This window comes from Daphnia pulex, chromosome 6, assembly GCF_021134715.1.
Source record: "Daphnia pulex isolate KAP4 chromosome 6, ASM2113471v1".
NCBI classification, from domain to species: domain Eukaryota; kingdom Metazoa; phylum Arthropoda; class Branchiopoda; order Diplostraca; family Daphniidae; genus Daphnia; species Daphnia pulex.
Genome location: NC_060022.1, coordinates 6,159,698 through 6,183,533, shown reverse-complemented (window position 1 = coordinate 6,183,533; position 23,836 = coordinate 6,159,698). Strand labels below are relative to the sequence as shown.

The 23,836-nt window shown below is 42.7% G+C and overlaps 1 protein-coding gene across 5 annotated transcripts in view; it reads right to left on the bottom strand.

Moving 5' to 3' along the window:
* LOC124195638 (inactive tyrosine-protein kinase transmembrane receptor ROR1-like) overlaps nucleotides 1–23,836 on the bottom strand; it is a 169,768-nt gene that overhangs the window by 100,025 nt on the left and 45,907 nt on the right. For 4 of the 5 annotated variants that reach the window (XM_046590148.1, XM_046590146.1, XM_046590147.1 and 1 more), the window contains exon 2: nucleotides 19,024–19,125. In XM_046590148.1, coding sequence (XP_046446104.1) covers nucleotides 19,024–19,125 — 102 coding nt within the window. Of the gene's footprint in view, nucleotides 1–4,176; nucleotides 10,364–19,023; nucleotides 19,126–23,836 lie in introns of those variants that run through there. The other variant, XM_046590149.1, reaches the window with a different exon arrangement.

The following is a 23,836-nucleotide window of genomic DNA, read 5'->3' as shown; positions in this document are numbered from 1 at the left end:
AAACTTGAGTTGTGGTTGACTTCATATCAGACTGTGTCGCCTTTATATTATTACTCGCCAGGAATTGAATAAGCCAAAAAATAAAATTGGAGACTACGAACTGTTCAGTAAAAATAGAAAAAGACCACGAAGAATGAGGCATCGGGTAACCACCAACTTCTCGCCCGTCCAATCAATTTCCTGGGGCTAACGAGACAGTTCGTTCAACACGTACCAAAAGGGAGTCCACCTGTTGTTCCAGTTTCTTCAAACGGGCAGGCAGCCATCAGAAAGAAAGAAAAAAACGAGTCACCCGAAATCGAAGCAAAGCAAAACATAAAAAAGAAAAAAAAAAAAAACCAAACGAGTTGGAAATAAATGCACGGAGGAATGAAAGGACAAACACAAAAGAAGGGAAAAGACAACGGAGAGTCATTATGGAAAATGGCTTTGCTGGGGATGACGAAATTGGGCGTGCGCTCTTGTGTATACACGCGTGATGTATACAAGTCGGTGAGGAGACGAGGGCGAGCGGTGAGCTGCTGCACGGCGCGGGTGTTTTCAAATTCTTCTTCCCAATGCGGAGACAACAAAAGAGAGACCCTCCGCCCTGATTCCCGTCTTCAGCCTCCTCCTCTCTTCTTCTCGAAAACGTCCGAGCTTGTCTCAACTATGAAATGTTTTTTCCCTCTATCCCTCGTCCGTGTTTCTCTTCTACCGTTTCGCCACCGGTGCGAAGAAATACGGACAGAGAAAAACAACACACGGGGAGAAGAATTTGATGGCTAACAGCGAGGGCGAATGACGAGCACGAGTCGAGGAGGAGCTGTCGGACTTTTAGGGGGGCGCAAGGCGTCGATCGTGGGCGTGAAAAAAGTGTAAACGAACTCGGCTGCTGCTGTAGCGCCCGTTTCAATCCAACCTAAACATCTAGTCGGGTCTCTATTGGAAGGTTCCGTGAAGAACTAGGCAAGAAGAAAAAAAGGTCATCAACAGACGATATCGGAAAGAAGCCTACAAGGAAGAGGGAGGTTGGAGGGAGGAGGGGTTTCTCATTAGTGAACTGATGATAGGCCGCGTACAAAATGGTGGGCGATCCTAGCTAGCTTCTTCTTCTTTAGTTTGTTTCCCCCCTTTTTTTCTTTTTCTTTTTGGGGTTTCTTTCTGTCTCACTCTGCTCTCTCACTCCTCGCTGCTGTACACAGACACACGCCAGATGAGTTGCTCGTTCCTTAATGCTCATCTCCTTCCATTTCTCTAGCTCTCTTTTCGCTCTCTTTACAGAATAACACTTTTTCAATGTTACTAAGCAGCGGCGTCGGCGGTGAATGATGCGGCGGATACGACGCCAGCGACGACTGGAACGGGGTAGTGGTGGTGGTGTCGAGGAGAGCTGCGCTCAGACTAGCGAGACGGAGAGAGAGAGACACATCTATAACGGCATCGTTTACCATCGGCCACTCGACGTAGATGAATAACCTCGCACTGTGTGGACTCGAGGAATGCCCAATGATGGATTGAATATTGCGCGTCGCCCGCTTTAAATTATACGTTCGGAAAAGGGCATAATCTCGCGTTGGGATCTCGTCAAACAAACCCATATCCTCTACCACCACCACCAAAAAGAAAAAAAGAAAGAAAAAAGAAAGTGTTATAAATTATAGCCTGAAGCCAAAAAGGAACATTGTTAGTATCGATGTCCGAAATCAGTTAACAAAAATAAAAAAAAAAAGACCAACAACATCAGTTGTGTGTGGGCGAGAAAATATACGGGAACAAGAGTCGTCGAATGGGAGAGGCCCGATATGAGTGAGAGACTCCGAACAAATTGCTTGGCAGAATATCATTTTGCTTCACCGGTGTGAGATATATTGGAGGTGATTTGTGAACGGGGCTCGGCAGCAGCGTGTGGGATGACTTCCAAATTTACAACAGGGACAAGGAGAAGAAGAAGACGACAAAGACTTTTGTTTTCTTGCATTTTTTTTCTCTCGGCTGCTGCTGCTGCTCTTAGAGATGCTGCGGGGAGAGAGAGGAAGACAGAGAGGTGATTGGTTGTTTGCGTCGCCGTGTCGAGACAAATGTGCAGTGCACAATCTCGTAGAGACCGTGACGAACCGTTTTGTCCCGGGACGGGAGAAAAAAAAAAGAGTCAAGGGAGAATGATCACGCGCTGCGGGCGTTTGCCATCACAAGCGATCCTTCTCCTCCTCCTCCTCTTCGTCCCAGCAAACCCCTCGTGAATAAATAATGACATCAACATTTTTTGTTGTGTATTTTTTATTTTCCTTTCTTTTTCTTGTTTTTGGGTTGATTTGCTGCTTGTATGATGTCGGTTGCGTGTTCCGAGTATTCCGGCCATGTTTATCTAGTGTATCCGCCCCTTTATGTATAGTACGTCCCGTCCGTCTGCTAGCTCCATTCTTCTTCGTGAATCAGTTCAGAATATGTAGGAGACTAACCAACCAACTAACTAAATAACTCACTAACTAACCGTACAGTCATAATCAATTCATGTGGCTGTGCGGACTGGCACCACACCACCATCCAATCCGTCACAATAACTCTGCGTCAGAAATGTCTACTCTACCCTAGTGGAAGCTGCTGGATGGAACAGAAAAGCTCAACTCCGCTCTCCTCCGAAAAATTAATAACAACGTCAAACAAAACAAAGGAAGATTTAATCTCGGACAACAATTGTGTTCGACACTGGAATCGCTTTGTATGAGACTGTACGGCTTCCAGTGAGAAGCTGCTGCTGGGGATTCTGGAACAGTACCAAAACGAAAATGTGATTTCAGTTTGAGGAGGGAATAGTTTTTCAAAACAAAGATACACAGCGCACACAAGCGCGCATTATATAGACAGTCTACTAAGAAGATGGAGCTTGTCAGTAGGGAGAAAGATGGAGAGACCGAGGGACCTGTCATCATTTCTCTTATTCTCTTATTCTTGGTCTCTCCCAAAGCTCCTTTTTCAAACTGGCTCGTCTTGCTCCCCAGAGGATTTTTAATTCCGCCTTCTGCTGAATAGATACTGCTGCGAGGAAGAAAAAGAAAACCAACACAAAAAGACAAGACGGGGAGGAGAATTCATCGCACGGTTCCGGAAACGCACGCCATTTTTCTGTTAACACGGAATACATGTAGCACACTTTCTCCAGTTTCCTTTGACTAGATCTTATTTTCTTACTATAGGTATTGCCAATTAACGCAGTCTAGCCCCCTAACTTTCTGCCTACAGGATGATGATCAAATTCAAAAAAATGTTGGCTCTCCTGCGTCCACGCGACTCCTGACAACTAATATGTATATATATAGATATTCGGTGGAGATATACACAGTGTAACTCCAGCTGGTGTGTCTCCTGACATTCTTTGTCCGTCAGTTGAGTTAGGCCACATTCCTCAAACACCAACGTCTCACACCTTTTTTTTTTTATTATTTTATTTTCCCTTTCAAATCGAACATCATTCTGATCCGTCGCATTTCCTTCTGTCGACCGTTTGGCGTTATTGGGCCACTCGATCGACGCGTTCGGCCGCTCGATGGTATTTTTCCTCGTTTCAACCGTCGGAACCGCGTGCGGTCGTGTCCGTTAGGTTCGGGCTGACGCCCTTGGTCACTCGACGAGGGAATGCGCAACAACAACTACGGAAAAGAAAAAAAAAGGTTCCTGATTTGATTGACAAAATCTCTTTTTTCCATCCCGGTGAGACTATCGATTGATCGACATTCGATTCGGTTGAATTCAACTTGAGGAAAAAAATAAAAAAAGAGAAAAGAGAAAAAAAAATCAAATCTGAATGGACTAGGTTCACGGTTGGTGAGTCTATAAATACAGAATCCATTGGACGCCGGACGGGCGGATCCGGATCAGTTCCACGCGGCGCGGCCGTCACCAGCCATATCACGCTTTATATGGAGTCAATCCAATTATGGTCCCAAGTATACAGCAAAGCTTTGCCCACCTCTGCTTCTATGCTTTCAAGTCTTCGGGGTCTTTTCACTTTTCAAAAGCAACCAAGATATTCACCCAATTTCCTCCATCCAGTTCGATTTTTCAAAGCGGAACCATCAAAGTATTGGGAAGCTTTTTGAATCGAAACAATTGGACGAGATCACGAGCATTTTGATGACACTCGAGAGGAAAAGAGAAATGTTTCGAAGAAATGCAATTTATGGATTGGTAGCTTACCGTTTTCATCGAAAATAGGTACGCCGCCGAAGACGGTGGCAAAACAACACCACCGGAAAGCGATGGCGACGAAAAAGACGGCGAAATAACTAGTCGATATCCTCATTTTGTTTTCCGCCTATTTGGTTTCCGTTTACTTTGTTTGTTTGTTTTTTGTTTTTTTTTTCTTTCTATTTTTTTGTTCTTGTCTTCCTTGTACGGCGAAACGTTGTTTGTATCTGTCTGTCTGTGTTATTGATTTGTTTGTTTCGTGTCAGGCCAGAGATAAAGCAAGGCACAATTCAATTACCTAGTTTAATCAATCACCATCGGTCCACACACAATCACTGTTGCTGCTTCAGTCTGTGTCAAAGGTCATCGACAAGTCATTATGACGAGCCTTCAACGCCAGACCAGTCGCTCTGATCAGCGCATATACGTACAGACGCACACTCACTTTTGGGCCCGGCGGTCTAGGGAGAGAAATACTATATAGCTAATACTAGCTGCTGCTGCCGCTGTTTGGTTGCTACTGTTGTGCTGTTGTTGTTGTTGTTGTCGTCGTCGGGAACTCTGGCGCGGTAACGATGCGACACAGACTCCGGCCAAGCTCGTTAAGAAAACTCGCAGCTTGATTGGCTGACGATGACAGCACAGTAACTTCTTTTTCTCCCTTTTTCGTTTTGAAAAACTCTCGACAGACTGTAACCATCACGCATAAGACGACACTGACAGACACTCAGAGGCGGGCGTGCGCTCACGGCAACAATTATCCTGATAGTCGCTCTCTTATTATAACAATTTTTCTGATTTTTGATTTACGAGATGACTCGAGCGGTGATTTCCGTCGACGGAAACTGCCCAACTTTTGAACCGGAATGGATGGGACTGTTTGTCTGATGGTACAGAAACGGTGAAGTATTTCATAGACACTCGGACAGGTAAACACGAAACTAGCGAGAGAGAAAGCGGCGACGAGAGGGAGCGCGCGACGGGACTTCCACACGGGTCGAGAGACGAGCCCAGACTGTTTCGAATTCAGTGGAAGGGAGAATAGAAAACTCGGTGGAGAGCGCAGCCCATCCGCAGCTGTGTGTGTGTGTGTGTGTGTGTGTGCAGTCGACTCCGCAGGCAACCGCTGGGTTCTTCCCTTATTCCCTCTCTTTGCTCTCTCTCTCTCATTTCTGTTTTGCTCCTTCACTGCTTTTCTTTGCAGCAGCGCCTTCTTCGGAGAGTGCACATGCGCGTTTTCATCGCTCCTCGTGGATGTTTGTTAGGCCTCTACTTCAAAGAATTGTGTTCAATTGCTGGAGCTGAACAACATGATGTAGCCCGTTAGGACGGATGAAGAAGCCTTTTCCGAAAACGATTGATCCTTCAATTTCGTTTTATTGGACGTTGGGAAATCAAATAGATTAAAATGCGGGGGTAACCACCACGGCAAATGGGCGCACAAAAGAGTGAGCTTAAAGGGAAAACTGAGGAAGAAGGCTGAGAATGGTGGGCGGTTCATTAGAGGTCAGCCAAAGCGATATGATCAAAAAGGCGGAGGTCGCAACTGGCATCGCCACAAGCTCACCGATAGCGTCCGCCTGGATCCGTGTGGTTTGGAACTGCTGGGCACACACGCCCGACATGGGCGGATCGCGCATAAATTTTAATCCGATTTTGTTATTTGTGCGTTTCACAAATAAAGAAAAAAAAAGACATAAAGCAATCAAAAATTCAACAAGAAACATTTATAAACACAAGAAATGGAATGGGATAATTTTATTCCACCCAATATTATATATAATATATAGTGTGCTGTTCCCAATTGAATCAAGCAATAAACCGTAAATTGAACGGTAAAAAAAAGGAGAAAAGTAAATAAAAGGGCGAACAGAAAGAAACAAACAGAAAGCAGATTTTGGGATCATTTCTCAGGCTGAGTGAGTGTCGATTGCGCGTGCACCATTTCACCACAGAAGGCCCCAACGCGCCAGGACATCAAGATGCAACCTGTTATTTTTTGTGAGTGTTTTTCTGGTCCTTTTCTCTTCTAGTTGGCTGATTTTGTGTATGTGACACCAAGTGTGGAAACCACAAGTAAACAAACGCACACAAGAAATAGAAGAAGAGAAACGCGTAGATATGTGTGTTTATAGCAACACACACAATGTGACACAACGAGCTTTCTGTCTATATGCGTAGATTTAGAAGCGTGCAACTACCTGAAACGAGTTCTAAGATCAAAAAGCAAGTCCGGCTGCATTCCAAACTGTCGTGACCGTGCGCTCACGGGGTTCCTCCCTGGTTTTAGAAAACACGGAAGAAGACGAAATACTAAATCGACTGCTGCCCCGTTCTCGTATAGGACCTAGCTTGGCATCGTGAAACTGCAGCGGGTTATAACCATCGACACAACGAGAAAATAAAAAGGAAAAAAACCGGTTGATGAACAGCGCCATCTCTTAATTAGAGGAAATGTTTGTTTTTGTTTCTTTAGTTTTTTTTTTTTTTTTTCAAGGCGTCAATAGATCTCATCACGATTCAATTCATATTGTCACCTGAGCTCGTGGAATCGGTGGTCCTCCGGCTACAATCGCATCGGGTGATTCATCAAGTATCTGAGCTCCCTATCTCCTCTAATGCCCTGGTGGTAGCTTCAATATCGGATGGCGCTCGCTCTCCTGTGACTCCGTATTGTGAGCGCAGCACAATCAATAAAATTGGAACAGGTTCGAAGAATAATTCGTTTTCAATTCGACAGAAAATATAAAATCCGATAAAAGGACGAAGAATAAAAGAAAGAGGATCTATAGGGAAAAAAAAAGAGAGATCGGAGAGCTTATACAATCGAAACGATGGCTACACTACAATCAAACGATATAACGGTTTGATGCATTGTGCGCGCTGGCTGGCTGGGTGACGTATGGGGAGGGAGAGCGAGCCAACAATGATGACAATAGCGGGGAAAAAAGAATAAAAAAATAACAAAATAAAAAAGAAGATAAAAAAGAAAAGAGAGAATCATCATAATAACCATAAAAAGTAGGTGGGAGGTGAATATTTTTGTCGCACATAAGCAACGCCCATATGACGCGATGCGGACACACAATAGCCAATGGGGTCAGAAAAGATGGACCAAAAACCACTCGTCCTATACACATGCTCAAGTGAGTGTCACGTCCTATTCAGATGACCTCTTTTGAAGTCATATGACCTTATGTATACGATCATCATCGTCCGCCATCTCAGAGAAAGAAGTTTGAATACAGAAATGGCCATCTGCCCGTCTAAATGTATAGGGGATTCTAATTGAATCCAAATTCCCGGAGGATGTTTTTACAGTCTTGGTGTGAAACGCTACACCTATATGTTTGAGAACCGAGGTTTACGAATCTAGAGTGAATGACAGCTGTTTATTTCTTAGTCCTAGCACATGCAAAATAGCGCATGTGGCATCGCTTTGGAGGATTTCGCTAAATAGATGCACGCCAGGAAATAAGCCCCATACCATAAGCTGGAAAAACAGTGCTAGAATCAAGATTTAGTGGAACGGATGATTTTTAGATAGTTGTTAGATTCTATTTAGAATACCGGTTGAACCAGTTCCGAAATCTCATCGGCAGATCTGATGTTTGGCTCGATCCACATATTTTGATCTACATCTTTTATATCGGGCGTCTGCAATTTCAATCAACCCGTCGCCAAACTCAATTTCCCTTGCTTTTTAAAAAAGTTTTATTCTTCCATTCTTTTTTCTTAATAAATTCCTCGAATTTAAACGAAATGAAATTGTTGATTAAAATCTCCTAGGCTATGTCACAATAAGAATTACTGGCAGATGCGGCCAACGAACGAATCAGAGAAATTCGTAGTTTCTTATATAACCTCGCCAGATCAAGAATTTCATCATTTTGCACGATAATAAAGCCACAGCGACGAAGGAGATGCGGAGCAAAACAGAACAAGTGAGCAATCGACATTTGTTCTCTTTTCTTTTAAAAGGAAGACGGATTTGGAAAACGGGATGCAGCGAACAATCACTTTCAAGGTTGGTTCGAATCCTTTCAAGGACGAGGACTTGATAAATTGAGCGTGTAAGTGAAGCAGTGGAAACTGAACGACAGCAGAGACGCAGAAGAAGAGAAAAAGAGAAAAGAGACAAGAGAAATGTATCGGTTTCTTCTCTTCCACCTTGGGTTTCTTTCGTTTAAGGGTGTTCCAATTTTTCCGTTTCGTTTAAGAATAGAAGGAAAAGAAGAAACAACTGTTTCCAATGGCAGTTCCAGATGAATTCCAGGCTACACATTCCGTCTCATTATTATTCGCAGCCGGTAACCTCTCTTTCTCTCTCTCTCTCTCTTTCTTTCTTTCTTTTCTAGCCTCTACTTTCAACTCTTATGTCGACTAGACACTACACGGCTTGCTGCTGCTGGTGCTACACAAGGAAAACATCTCCTTTCTCTCATCAGCACGCACACCATGTGCGCATAAGGCCATTGTCGTCAATTTCTCTCTCTTTCTGTCTCTCTGAGTGAGCTCTTGTTTCCCGATTTCGTCTATAGACAGATTGACAGATATCTTACGTATTCAGTATTACTCGGCCAATAGATACATCGGCCCTGATATCTTGTCAGCTCAATCCAAACAAGTTGTTTATTCAATCACGTTGTCGTCGTCTTTCTTTTATATGGCGAGGTCGGTCATACTACTGACATTCGATCGTTTCTTTCGGGATTTTTTGGCCCTTGGGGACTGAAGTATGATAGAGGAACCGCCAAAAAAACAAAATATGTTGGAAAGTATTTCAATTAAATACATTCTCCAGTTCTCTATTTTTTCTTGTTTCCTTTTCCAAAAAAAACTTTCAATATCCCCCATCTTCCCCCCTTCTTGTCTGTGACGTGAAGGATATTTTTTATTGCTTTTCTTTCCTCTGTTCAGTTCAGCGCTGGGGTGGCTTATAGACTTGCGTATAGAAACATACGGAGAAAAGAAAAGAGACTTGAAGGAAAAAGGAGGAGGTTTCCTTGGACCATTGATTGAAAGTGTCTCAGCTGGAGATCGCCAGCAACTTCATCCTCTTCTGTTCCTTCGTTCCATGTCAGAATATGAGAGGGGATCCAATAGATTTTCCCTTCGTTGGAGTCGGCAGCACGCCATCTTGAGCTGACTCTCTCACACAATAGAGCTTGTGTTCCGATGCAAAACCAATCGTTCATGATCAATATTCAACAACCGAGCATACAGCATTGGTTATGGATATATATATTTCTAGCAACTGTAGTGTACAGTCAACTCGCGACGTCAACTAGGTGTCGTTTTCTCACCAAGTAAAAAAAAATACGGAGAAATTCAAATGAAAGCGATGTCTGCTTCGTGAGCGATTGCTGCTATTCAACTCAATCATGATGGAGACGCAGACTTTTAAGCCATAAATTTGAATTAATTTTAAAGGATTTTAAAAGACGTACGTTCATGGAAGGCAAGTGGTATTGCAACTAGATTAAACAGGGCGTCGACGGTCGCGTTCATTACTCGAGACAAATAGAACTTGGCCAAAATGATCAATCAAAATGGTAATTGGCCCTCAGTAGAATAGGTGACACATAGGGAAAGCAGAGAAGAGGAAGAAGGGGCGAAGGTAATGACATAACAAGATGTGATGAGTTACAAAAAAACAGCGCTGGTTCGTTCCAAGGTTCTTAAGTCTAAGGAAAGACACGCCAAAAATGTAATATCCATGTTTTGTTGGGCTGCATTATATTGCCTGAAAACTCTTAGTTGCTTCGAAATCGAAATATTTCAACAGAAATTGTGGAAACATCTTTGCCAACATATCAATGTAGAAACCACCTTATGGTAAATGTTTGTTACAATATTAGTTCATTATTGCTTTTTACATTTTAGCAGTTTAATTTTGACTGTGTTATTTTATTCTTCTACTAATAGGGGATGGGGGTTACACAAAGACCGGCAAATGGGAAAATGGCATGGCGGAATAGCACTAAATGAAATCCGCTTTAATTCGTTGTAATTTAATATGCCCCCATGAATATGGCCAAAGTTCTACCCTTGCTATTATTAAAAAAACCATGATTAAACAATAAACATACACGTACGTAATAGTACGGAAAATTATCGCAATGAGAATCAACTATGGACAGCAATCCCACATCAATGTTCACAATCTCCCGAAATTCCCGTTGCAAATTTCCACCGCCAATAAGAAAAAATACCACTATAAAGTCTGTGGTGAGTGGAGCTTAACATTCGCTAGGTATGTGAAACGAATTTTGGAAATTATGTTTGCGTTCTTTGCACTGTATGGCAAAGGGAGAGAAGGATGTGGGTAAAATAACTCTTTTGTCAAACTGCAATTTCCAAAATTCGCCTGCGTTTACCAACATGTGTCGGATGTACCGTACCGTTTAGTAATGAGAATAAAGTAGCACACACACAAACAAAAACAGAAAAAAAATGCTATTGTAATATAAGCTTTCCACTCAATCTCCCAAGACCTTCAACTCGTTTGAAGATTATTCATGACGTAAAGCTGTCCGACTTCCCGCTAGTTCCACGCACATTACCTTAATTGCATCAAAGGTTTACAACCAGCTTATTATAAAATAAAAGAACAACTTAAGTACCGGTAACAGAAAACGTACGGAAATCAGTCGGAAATATGACTATTGTGTACTTATTTACAGAAACCCCACACTTGCCGTACTTGATTTGACGACTTCGGCAGTAAGTATAATAAGATTCGTAAGTTCTTCTTGGTATAAATGGCCTAAGGTTTTTCAGCAGTTATTCTAAATGGATGAATAAGTACGGCATATAGGCCTTGTTAGCTCAACTCTCAGTGCATCATGCGTTGCGTGTTTGGTAATTTCCTTATCTTATTTTGAATGACCTCTTCAGATACTTATGTTAATTCACTCTTCAAGTAAAAGATTTATCCTAAAATATGACGTTGATGGAGATAGAAAGAACCAGAAAACCGCAAACCATTTCAAATGCATTCCGCAACAACGTCGATGAGAGCTTGGCTCAAAAGCATCTGTAATTGTTTAGAAAATTCCTCGTGTCAATTTCCTGGCGGAAAGAATGCGATTGAAGACTTGGGAAGTCGGGGAAGTTATTATAAATATACTGTGTGTAGACCAGCATGCATAACTTTGAAAGAAAAGAATTTGTTGTACATTTCCCCGTAATGAAATGCATACCCTTTATACATATGACTAGTTGACTGACTACCTGATTTTCAAATTTATTCCCCAACGTTGTCATTACAATATTTGTACCGTAATAGTATTTTCGATAAGGCAGATCAGTCACAAGAGATCCCGGAAGGGAAAAATAAAAATAACAAGTGAATGCAGCCAAAGCTGTAGACGTTCGAACGGCATGCGGGAAATGAAAGTCATCTATCACGGTAGAGTCGGCGTATTCCAAACGAATATCTCTCCCGGTTTTCGTTCTTTCGTTATATGTAAAATTCGAGTTTTTATTCACATTTTGAAGGACAAAAAACTCCTTTTTTTATTTTCAATATGTACTGCATTTGTTTGTTGAGATGGATAGTACAAGCACTGTACCGTTTAGTTAAAAGAAAACGAAAAAAAAAGAACGTGTATATAGTACTGTGGTAGAAACTTCAATAGTTCACAAGAGTTTGCCTTTCGGCGGCGTGTAGAGTTTTATGAAGAGAACCGGGGGCCGACCGGAAGGTCGGAGGACAATCTATCCACAAATCTGTTTTTTTCTTTTTCTCTTTCCCTCGTTCTTCTGGTTCTCACAATCTAAGTTGATGGATGACTTGGTATATTTTTGTCTGGCAGTTGAGGCTCGCGATCAAAATGCCGCCCTGATAGCCACCATAGTGTGCACAAAAGAAATTTTATTCACTTTAACCCTGAATCATTCCCACATTTTTAAAAAGTATCTACTAACACGTTTCGTAGATGCACAACAGCCAGCAAAAAAAGAAACGAGAGAAACCGGATGATCATTCTGTCGTACAAGTTACATAGTCAGGCCCGCATGAATGTCGCAACATAAACGAAGGGAAATGACCATTAAAAATGAAAAACATATTGAAACCAATTAGGAACTGCATCACATGTAATTATAGTGCACAAAGAACCTACAATGAGCAGCACTCTTAGGACTGGGAAGGCTGAAAATCCCTTTTATCATGTCGGCTCTCGGCTTGGCTGTGGGGGGTACGTGCTGTATACGACGGTGGAACGCTAAAGGGAGAAGACTGAATCAACAAATAACGCACCGATGGTTCGTTCTCGATTCGACCGTGTGTTTATTGACAGGGCGGCGAACGAGAGAAGGGGAGAGAGAGCGATAAAGAAGGGGAGAAAAAGAGAGACGGAGAATAAGAGAGAGAGAACGAGAGAAATGTTTGGGTTCGAAATTCCCGCCTATTGTTGATGGCGATCCTACTGGTCAATCCTCCTTGTAGATCTCTGATGTGGGCCAAGCTATTTAACAGACCTCCGACTCTGTTCGCCTTGATTGGTAAAAGGTATTTTTAGGTTACTTTTTTTTATTAGAACTCTCTCGTTCTCGTAATCGAATGCAGCGATGTTGTTTTTGGTGATTGCGTTGCGACGCAGGCACACGATGCATGACCACTGTTCGCACGCAATCTTTTATCATATTAGAATATCAAATAACAGAAAGTTTCTTGCCGCTATAAAGCTGCCAAAATAAAATGCGTGTTTCAATTCCAGTTTACGCGTGTAAAAAAAAATGACAAAGCTTTTAATTATGGTCTGTTGTGTTGAATAATACCCAGGAGGGGGGAAAAATTGAAACAGAATAATACAATCTGGAAAACACGCATTTTCGTTTTGTCAGAATTTGTTGAAAAAGTGAAAGCGCGCTAGAAACCGGACGCTGCATGATGTGGATGCTACTCTGATTGCGCCAGACCGTCAACAATCAACATCAAGGTGTGAAATATCTCGGACGCTAAACTATGAACCAATTGTTGATGGTTAACTAGAAAGAGGGACAGAGAAGAGGGGAAAAAAGAGGCAGGAAGGAGAGAGAGAGAGAAAGAGACGGATAGAGTAGCGAAAGTTGTCAAAAGACGGCTCCGATTCCGGCGGGCGAGAAAGTTCCGGCCTAGTACAGACGCCTATGTCAGATTTCTTCCTCTCTCAGTTGGATCTTTCCCCTAGTAGGGGCAGTAGGGGGGAGGGAGTGATGGAAGAGGTGGACGTAGAAGGGCGTCCGGACGCAGCTGTGAAACCCAGCAGAGCAGATCCAACAGAAGAAGCACAGAAACACACCAGAGACAAAATAGACGGGTCACGGAGGGCTGAATGGTGGAAGGATGGAAACTGTTGTGTGTATAACCTGGTCTAGCCACGCAGACAGTCAGACTGATTGACATCAGAAGACTAGTAATAAAGAAGGTAGACAAATTGAACGGAGAAAAAGAAAAGCTAGACAATCGTACGGATCAAGAATTGCTTGCGTTTCACGCACTTCAGTTGATTCCCGGAGTTGAAAAGGGTGTCACGACATCTGTAAATTAATAACCCGATAATAACAAGACAAACATGAATCCAAATTTGTAATTATTCAAATTCACTCTGAAAGTCGCGAAAAGTTACGAGATAGAGTGCCTAGATATGCTGTTTCGTTGTCAATCAAAACTGACGTGTTGAGTGAGATTCGAAGAATGCGATTATTGTTCACCCTTCATGGATCATTTGGATCAACTGGTTTCTCAGACACTTCGTCAGTCAGACCGGGACAACAAAAAAATCTCTCCTCTTCTTTGAAATCCATCTGCGTGCACACGAACCCGAGAAGCCAAAAAGCTCAAATTGCAAAGGTTGTCAAAATCACCAACCGCTGCTGATTAGACATTTTTGAGAAAGCGCCTAAGGCGTCCAGGAAATCCTTCGGCACATTACAGTATTTACTTTTGCTGAAGAAGACAGACGTTCAAGACGGAGTGTAAAACTCGTTAGAGTTAGTCGAGGGTGAAGAAGGAAGGAAAAGCTTACCAAGGAATAGGAGAAAGGCAAGCTAGGGAGGAGAGGGCGACTTAGAAAAGTTTTCCAATTGCAAAATGATCCGATGACATTTCCATCGCACAGTTGAAAACATATGGCGTCCACAGACTAGGACTGGGAACAGAACTGGACACCCATGCTCTTTCGTACGCTCTCGCTGCTAAGACGGTTCTACAAGCCTCTCCAAAAAAGAAAACACATTCACTCACACACACACACAAATTTAAATATAAATGAAAATCCTTTCAACGGGATTCTCGGGTCTGGACGCACGCTGCAAGGTTGTAATTCCGTGTCAGGTTAATGTGCCGAAGAAACCCAGAGCTTGCACTAAAAGAGGTTCGACTGCTGAAGCGGCTTTGTACTATTATAGCACAGGCAAAATCGTTTTTGCCTGACGGAACAGCACATCTTAGTGGTTATTCTAAGAAACAGCTGCAATGATTTGTGGTAATGATTAGGTGGATGGGAGCCAAGGCATTTTAGGTTGGAGCTTCCAACAAGTTCCAAGCGCATAACCGAAACACAGCAAATATACAGAAAGTTCGTTGAGTCCAAGTATTAATAAATAAACCGGCAATCATCAACTGACGGCGAGAATGATATAGAAGAGAATATATAAATATCTTCAGATGGAATTATTCTTTGCCTTTTTTTTTCCTGTGTCATTGTTGTCATTGCGTCGCGGCTGTGTTTTTCTAGAGGATCAACGGGTCTAGGAGACCAAATAATCCCTTCATTTGTCTCTCTCGCTGGCCAAAGCTCTGCTATCTTATTACTGAAAGATGGAGGGGTAAAAGAAGCAAGGGAGCTATTGCGGCCAGCGTCAGACTGGTAGGATCAACACGGATTAACTACTGGATCAAATTCATGGGACTGTGGCGGAAAGTGGCAGGCTCTGCTCACAAGAAACCTCGATCGAGGACCACCTCCAACCGCTGGGCAATCGATTTCATAAAATAAAATCAACGGCACTCTTTCATTGGCTTAAGATGGCTATGTTTAGGTTATCCTAGGGTTTCTTTGATTATAACAATTTTCATCAAAGAAAGTTAAAGAATACTGCAGTTATCCGACCATCGTCCTCAAATTTGTTCTGATTTTCCCTAAAATTAGACGCAGAAACGAGTCTTGGGCGCCATCCAGTACTGATTCCAGATACTTGTGCTTAGTCGTAGCGCGAAAATCCGTTTCGTTTGAATTTGAAAAAAAAAATCAAGGATCGCTCAATCCTGAGAACCTCGCGCCATCTCTCAGTGAGTATGACGACTTCCAAATGTGTAGGCAGTAGGGACACCTAGCGGCCAAAGCGTCAACATTAACAACACAAGTACTGCCGATACTGGGCGGTTCTAGCGTTTCTAGGGTTCTAGGATCGCCTGAACTTGGATTTAAGGAAATTGACCCATCAGAGTAAGGTATCATTAAAAAAAATAAATGTACGTAATAGAATGTAAAAAAAAAAAAAATATTGATTCAACGTACACACGCATCTCGTTTTTCGTTGGAGAAAAGATGGAAATCTCTGATGCCGATCTGAGATAGGATCATTCATCAGTTTAAAAAAAGGAAGACCAACTGCATGGCTTGTCGTCATCACATTGCGAAATCAGATAAAACGGCACTCAGCTAATAAAGCATGCAACGTAAAGGAAGAATCCGAATGAGAAAACTGAAATTACGAAGGGGATGATTGATAGACAATTCTTGCTATTTATAAGCCAGAAAATTATTAAACCAAGCACGCAAATTCTAACATTTACTCTTATTCCAGCTTCGTTTTATTACACGAAGTAATAAATAAAACACGTGTAAAGGGAAAAAATAGGAAGGGAGGATTTTCAAAAGGCGCATCACATAGAGCAGCCGGATTTCTTATCCGCTGCGACCGTTGGTCATATTTTATCTAAACAGTCATATGCTTTATACGTATATACAGCTGTTTGAAACGAAATATTTAGAGCAGCATATAACTAACTGAACGTACGATGTGAATCCGGAGCGCTTGCAGCCACCAAAAGGTGCTGCACTGCTCCCGGAACGCGCTATAAAAAGAGGGGGGAAAAAAACGAAAAAGAAAAGACTTTGTAAATATTTACAATATCTGCCGACCACGAGTTCCAAATTGCCCCCGTCCCCATCTCCCTCTATGTCTACCCTCTTTTTCTACACTTTGTTTATTCGTGTACGATGGCCAAGCACCGTCTAAAGATAGGCCAACTTCTCCCTCTAGCAGACTAGAAATTTGTTGGTAATAGGAAAAAAAAAGACTTGCTGTTCTTGCCAGTCGGAATCACGGTGGACGCTTAAAAAGAATAGTTTATGATTGCATTGGTGTTCGTATAAGTGGACACGCACCGAGATGGCTAGAGGACAGTTCATACGGAACGGAAAACGACCAAGACTTGACGGGCGACAGTGACCTTTTCCAGCAGCCGGTCACGGTGGCCAACGTGTTTGGAAGAGTTGCCAAAAGCCAGACCAATTTATGAATTGGTGAAAAAGAAAGAACATTAAGTCAATAATAAAATCGTAACCTTTGTCAATTTATCTTGCCCTCATTAGAGAAGAAATGCACTCTTTCCTTTGCCAAGTCAAATGGGTGGCATGGTCAGAAATTCGGAATAACAAACCCCTAAATCTTATTACTTATATAGAACCTCTTTGGTAGTCTTAAAAAAAAAACTCGTCTTGATTGTATTTCTCTGGAATGACCAACCAGCATATTAAAAAAATTCTTTCTTTACCAGCTTTTATGTTGTCCTAGCTTCAATGATATCTCTTTCTCCCACTCTTTCCTTTCTTATTTCTTCGCTCTTATTCTTGTGCTGCTGCTACTGCTTCTTCTTTCCATTTCTCTCTTTCTCTCAAATGTAGAGAGTGAACTCGGACGCACTGACTTTGAAACGACCGGCGCAAGGGGCGCCCGTCCATTCAATTCCTTATAATGGATTGACATCCGGCGGATCGGATCGCAATCCGAACGGAACGGTATCAAATGATTTGGAAATGCAGAGGGTGGCAGTAGCGGCCGAAAGAGACGGTGGCAACTATATACGACGAGCAGCTAGCGCCGCTCCGGTACGCTCGGCTTTTAGCCCTCCAGCACATTCAAGATGAGCGAGGCTCTTTTGAAGCGAACTCTTGAATCGACTGATTGAATGGTGGTGCTATCGATAGTACCCTGGTTTCTTCTCCCTTTTGTATTGTGTTGCATGTCGACCGAAAACGATTCGTCTATAGTTGAAATTGTAAACTTGAACGCAGTTAGAGCCTACTCTTTCCAAGTTCGCTGTTCAACTTTGAACCTCCTTCGCAAAAGAGCTCGAAGAAGGGGGGAAAAAATCCGCCCCGCAACAAATCGACTCTGTCCGTTGATACAATTACCGGCGATGGATGGTGAGACTTGGCTCGTTGGCCGTCACGAATCCTCTAAGAAGAGCTTTGAAGAAGTAAGAAACAAGTCAAAGGGATTCGGCGCCGTGACGTGAGGACTGAATGTCGATCAGCCAAGATCGTTTGTCAACCCAACGTAAGGAACTATAAGGACGTGGACGACCATTAGGCACGGCACAACGATGGAAGACCTCATCACTGCTTCGAGTCCTTCGACCTTCATGCTGGATGCTGGTGAGTTGAATTGATTTCGGACTGATAGTCGCGGCTTGGCAAGGACGAGATGAGGTTAGGATCGGGAGTTGGGGGCTACGATTAATTGGCTACGTCTCCATTAGGGCCGATCACTATTATCCGTGGAACGAGACAAGTACCGAGACGACGACTAGAACCAAGAAAATCGCATCACTAACGACGTCTAGTATATGTATAGGCTACCCGAGTATTGTTACACGAAGAGCTGATGATGCAATCAACACTTGCCACCGTCACGGTGTGCAACTGGGAGACGATGCGACGACGACGTCAAAGCCTTTCAGTGCGTCTATGACTTTGGCTGCCACACGACTCTTTGCTTTTCATCCAGCCACGTACGTCGTGCTTAATGAGATGAAGAGTTAAAACTATCTGCATGCCTCCTGTACTCTTAGGGTCCTAGCTCTTAATTCTTTCCGCCTTTCTCTTGGTTGTACGACTGTGGGATTTCTCCTCAAGTCTTTATTCCTTTGCTCTTTTATTCCTTGAGGAAAACGAACCACGAAAGCCAAAAAGTAGTCAGAAAAAAAAGGAATAAACGATATCAGTATCCACCAAGTGATACCATTTCACGTACGGTTAATTGGTTCGCGACCCCAATAACGCTATGAAGAGTCCCTTTTCTCGTCTTATAGTCTTTTGTTTGACTGGAAATAATGTCGGTCCCCTTTTCAAAAAAATCCAGACCCAGTACTTAATTATAGAAAGAATGAAGATGATACACACTTAAAAGAATACAGAATGTAAAACAAATAACCGTGGCGGTCGTTATTATTACAAACACGGCACCGTAGTCTTCATGCGCCAGACAGACAACAGTGCAAAAGCGTTTGCATCTCTCTTTATTCGTTACACTTCGACAACCGGATTCATCTTAAGCTAGATTGATCCCCGAAGCCGATGCGATTGAATCGCATCGCATTTTCAATGATCGATGGAAGGAGGCGGTGCGCATACTCTATGAGAAATTGTACATAGCCTATTGTACGCCTACAGGCAAATATAGCGATATCCGAGAACGCAGAAAGCGCCAGAATCCATCGCTCTTTTCCGTATATGAATCAATCATTGAAAGTAGGATTGCCAGAGATGTAAGGAAACGCAGTACATGTTAGAATAAGGGAAATAAAAAAAATAAACAACAAAAAAACAACAAAAAACATGGAGTGAATAATCTTACCGCTTTCGGTGTCGGATGAAGGGGAGGCGGCAACTGCGGAGACGGCAGAGGCGGACGTTGAAGCAGAAGCAACAGCACTCGCAACTCCTTGAGCGGCTATTCCTGTAAAAGATGAAACGAGTAAACATGAGTTCATACTCCTATTAGTTAGAAGCAAAGTCAGTCTCATGATAGAGAGGATTAAGTCTCATGTGTACAGCGGTTATTAGCCTAATGTCGTTGTAGTAGCACACGCAGGCACAAAAGTTATTCACCTAAATGGTCAACTCGCGGACAACTGTACAACCAAAAGTTCTCCTCTCCATTGTCTTGCGTCGTCCAACCTACTTGCTCCCCACCATATAATTGAAAGAGTCAATCAAGGACGCTCGTTCGGATTTGGGACCTTAATTGAGCTACATTCTATAGGCTCGCCCTTGCTGTGTGACGCACCCACAGACAAATAGAATATAGGATGGAACAGAACCGATCAAGTTGAAGAATACAGCGAAAGACAAGAAAAAAAAGGTGAACGGGTCATCAAACGAGTCTGTCCCCGAAAGTTCACTGTTCCGTCTCACTTCCTTCTTTCTTTCTTGTCTTTTCTGTCGGAAACAAAGCAACATACAACGGTACCAATCAGCTGACCGTAGAACCACCAGAACTTCTATTTCTATTCTAAACAATGGAATGAAAAAGAAAAGGTATGGATTTCGAAAAAAAAACAAGACCAAACAAATAAATAAATTGAAAACGCTTCGAAATTCAAGAACTGTATGTAGAATTGTAGATATGTACAATTGCACAATGTCTCTGTCATGACAATCAATCAGCTGTGGTTGGTTGAGTTCAAAAGTGACCTAATCGAATTCTTTCATCATTTCATGAATAGCCTTTCAATAATAAAAAATATGCTGCACGATATTCACAATTTTTGTACGGTATTAAAAATTTCTGAAGAAACGATCGCTTTTCGTTGTTATTTATATGTTCTCGACTGCAACGTAATTTAATTGCTACTCGATTTTTTTTTCGTCACATCATTAGTTGAAAATCCGCAATAAGACTATCTGGGCTCCTGCTGAAGGGAACAAGGAAAAGAGAATTCTTTTCGGAACGTGATGGATTACCACTCAAGAGTGCATTGAATGTCGCAGCCAGGACTCTAGAAACTCAGGAACAGTAGCGAAAACATCGGGAAAGAGAGAGAGAGAGAGAGAGAGAGAGAAAGAGAAAGAGGTGAAGCCTTATTCTCTGCTATGTCTGCTTCTACTGCTGGGCTCTATACAGCTATCTGCTCTTCTCTACCAGTACAATATAGAACGTCACAGCTAGACGGGAGAGAGAAAGAGAGTATGGAAGGAGACATATCAGTGTGTGTCGCTCCCGCCTCGTGATCAAAGGGACAAAGCGAAAAGAAAAAGCGACGAAAGAGAGACTAGGTTCATTATCGATTACCTACTTCTCTTTCTCTCTTGTCCTTTTCTCTGACTGCTGGGCTTTCCACACGGAAAGAGAACAAAAGATAAAGGAGTTATTTTTAAAAAACAAAATAAAAAAGAACGAAGAAAGGTCATGAATGACGGCACAGCCTCTGACGAGAAAGTTGTCCCGCAAAAATTGTCCAATTGACCAGCAATGTGGTGTTTTCACGTTCTCATTCCAACAAGACTTATTGTGATTTATTTTTGTTGTAGCCTAGTCATCATCAACGAAAATTATTGCACTTTGGTAAGTGAAATTCGTTGAGGCGATAAGAGAAAGACATAATGATGCATGTCACGTACTGGATGATAGAACCTGGAATTGAGACGGGAAGGCGACCCTTGTATTGTAACTACATATTTTGTTATACATGTAAAAATAGCTTTTTTTTTCCGAAACACGATCGTTCTTTCAGAACACGAATTAACATTCACCGAATGGAAAATACTGCATCTACGAGACAAATAAGTAGAACTACCCACGCCAGGCGTGTTGGCGTCTTGGTTGGCGTGAGGAGGCGCAAATTTTGATTTCTGATCCGACGCCAAATCTCGCTAATGAGGAGCCAGAAAATAAGAAAACGAGACAGGAGAGAGAAGAATGTGGAAGGGAAAAAAAATGGGAACAGATGACGCTGTCTTCCGAGTTGATTTATTGTTATTACCTAGATGAAAGGGAGCCAATCGTTGAGTTGGGTGCCCATCGATGAAGGACAATCCGAAGATATTTAACAGGCCGTGCTTTACGTCAACAAAGTGTCGAAGGTGTACGGACGAAAATGAAACGGACCAAAGTCACTTTCTAGAGGTTCTAGATAACCGTCGACTGCGATGGGTGCGGCAGACGTGCCTCAAACAACAACATTCGAAAACATCAACTCGGGGTTGCTAGATCTCTTCGGGACAATTTACGATTCGTGCCGAAGTGAAAGCCAAAAAAAAAAAAATAATAACCCGGTACCAGAGAGGTGGAGTAAGAGCTGCAGGCATTGTCTCCGTTATATGTTTAACACGGCCTTTAGGCCTTTACCCCCTCTCATCTATGGTTTGTACTCACGTTTTAGAGCGATACCATCGACATTTTTTAAAATTTGTCTTTTTTTGTTGATCAAAGTTGAGGCTTTTGTTAGTGTTTACTAACGTCTAGTATGCCATGCACTGGTCTGTCGGTCTGTGTATGTATACAGACATATTGCTCATATACAGAGAAGCACGGGTCAGTATACCGGCCCATACAGCCGATGGGGAAGATCAGGGAGGCTAATTCCAAGGAACGACAAAACCAAACTGACCTACCAACGTGTGGCTGCGCGCACGAGAGATAAGGAATGCTCCTGAATGCTCTCTCCTCCGTTAGTGTTTCTTTCTGTTCTGTACCGGGAACAGAAAAGCAAACACATATAACCCAGATGTCATCCCGTAAAGAAGAAGAAGAAGAAAAAAAAAATGACCTCATGTTACAAGAAATGACCAAGATGAAAAATAGGAAATAAAAAGAGGAGAAAAGAAAATAAAGAAAAAAGTTGGGGAAATCTCTCCGAGCGACCGGTATGACATATGCCGCGTTATTCACGAAGCACGGCGAATACCGGTTAACGGGCCGGGAGAGCTATATAGCGACGACGCTGTGCTCGGCATGTGTATGTCTTTCCATTGAAGCGGCTAAACAAACAAATGCTCCAATTTGGACGTGAGAAAGGGCGCGCTGAAGAGCCTTGGAAAAACAACAACCAATCGCCTCCCATTTTCGACATCCTTCTGCCTTTTTCGTGCCGTAACGGTTTGAGCCTCCCCCTCAACATTGGCTCGAACCACTTTTTGTTTTCTCTCGTCTTTTTCTCCTGAGCTCCCTTCACTTCTTGTTTTCTTCGCGTCTATCTTTCTATTTCCATTTGATCGTTCTCTCGTGTAACGCAAGAAGGAGCCAAGAAGAAAAGCAAAGACGAAAACACAATAACAACAACGACGCGACAACAAAATCATTTCGAGCAGCGCTTTTCAGACCCCGGTGCTACCGCGTTTCTACGCTTCTTCTGTTTCTCTTTCGTGTTTCTGGCATTTCAATTCCCACATCCAAATCACTCTCATCCAAATCACTCCCCATCATCAAACACACAGCAACCACCGAGCGTTTGCACACCCATAAAACATTCGAATTTTGTTATGGAACACAAGGGCAGCAGCAGCTGTTTGATTATTTTAAAACGTCTGGCTCTATTTCTCGCGGGACCTGCCAATTATATTTCTTTTTCATTTCTCCGTGTGTTTTTTTCGTTTATCTTTTCATCTTGCCAAGATGATGACGACGATTGACACCGAATATAGCTTTGCCAATGGGTTGTTTGTCTTTCATCGTTTCAGGTATTTTCCACGCTCTTGGGTTTCGACTGTGTGTTAGGACATGGTAGAAAGATGTCAAGTGTTAACCCGTTTCCCTTTCCCCCAACAGGGCAATAACTTGGAAAGATTCTCGTTCGATATCGCTTGAGCGACAGTAGCGTCTCGGGAAACGAAATTTGCGTCCCTCAAAACACCGCGTTTCCGTTTGTCGTTCATCTTTAATGGTTTGAACGGGGGTTTGAACCATTTTGGTTGTTTTAGTCGCCCATTTTTTATTATTGACGAGTGGAATCGATGTCAGGTAACTCGTTTAAACCCATGAAATTCTGTCGACAGACTTGTAATTGGATTTTCCCATTTTCCAGGAAACGGTTTATGATAGCGATGATAAGTTTCGTTAATGAAACAGTTGACTTCGTTCACGTTTGCATTTAGCTATGGATTTTTCGATCTTTTGCGCTGAGTCGACTTCAATTTAATTTCTTGTGTTATTGTTTCCAAACGTTCTCGTTCTCGAGTGGTGATTCATTTAGTAGGAAAGCCACTTGTCAAAGACAGGAATCAGATAGGGCCATATCTCTGTGATGAAACTGTAAGGGGAATTTTGAATTAAATTTCCATTCCATGCCAAAGATAACAACAACGAGGTCGCAGCAAGCAGCTGCTGTCTGCTGTCTCAAACGTGATGGATGATTTATGAATTTGTGTGGCTTAAAATCGCCTGATGACAGCGACGGCCAAAAAGGAAAGACATACGGAACAGAAAAATGTTGAAATCAAAATGGCGAAAAGAAAAGGCCAGAGCTCTGATGCGGCGGGCGTTCATTTGTCATCGCACCCGCGTCTGGCGAGTATATCTAAAGTTAGCCCGCACGCTGCTGCAACCGGTCGGCTTCCGGCGAGCCCGCGCGGTGGCTGCCGCCTACTTTAGAGAGCTCCACTAAATCCACACAGCGAAACAGCCAGCAGAGAGACAGACACTCGCGTATAACCCGATTGGTCAACTCGAT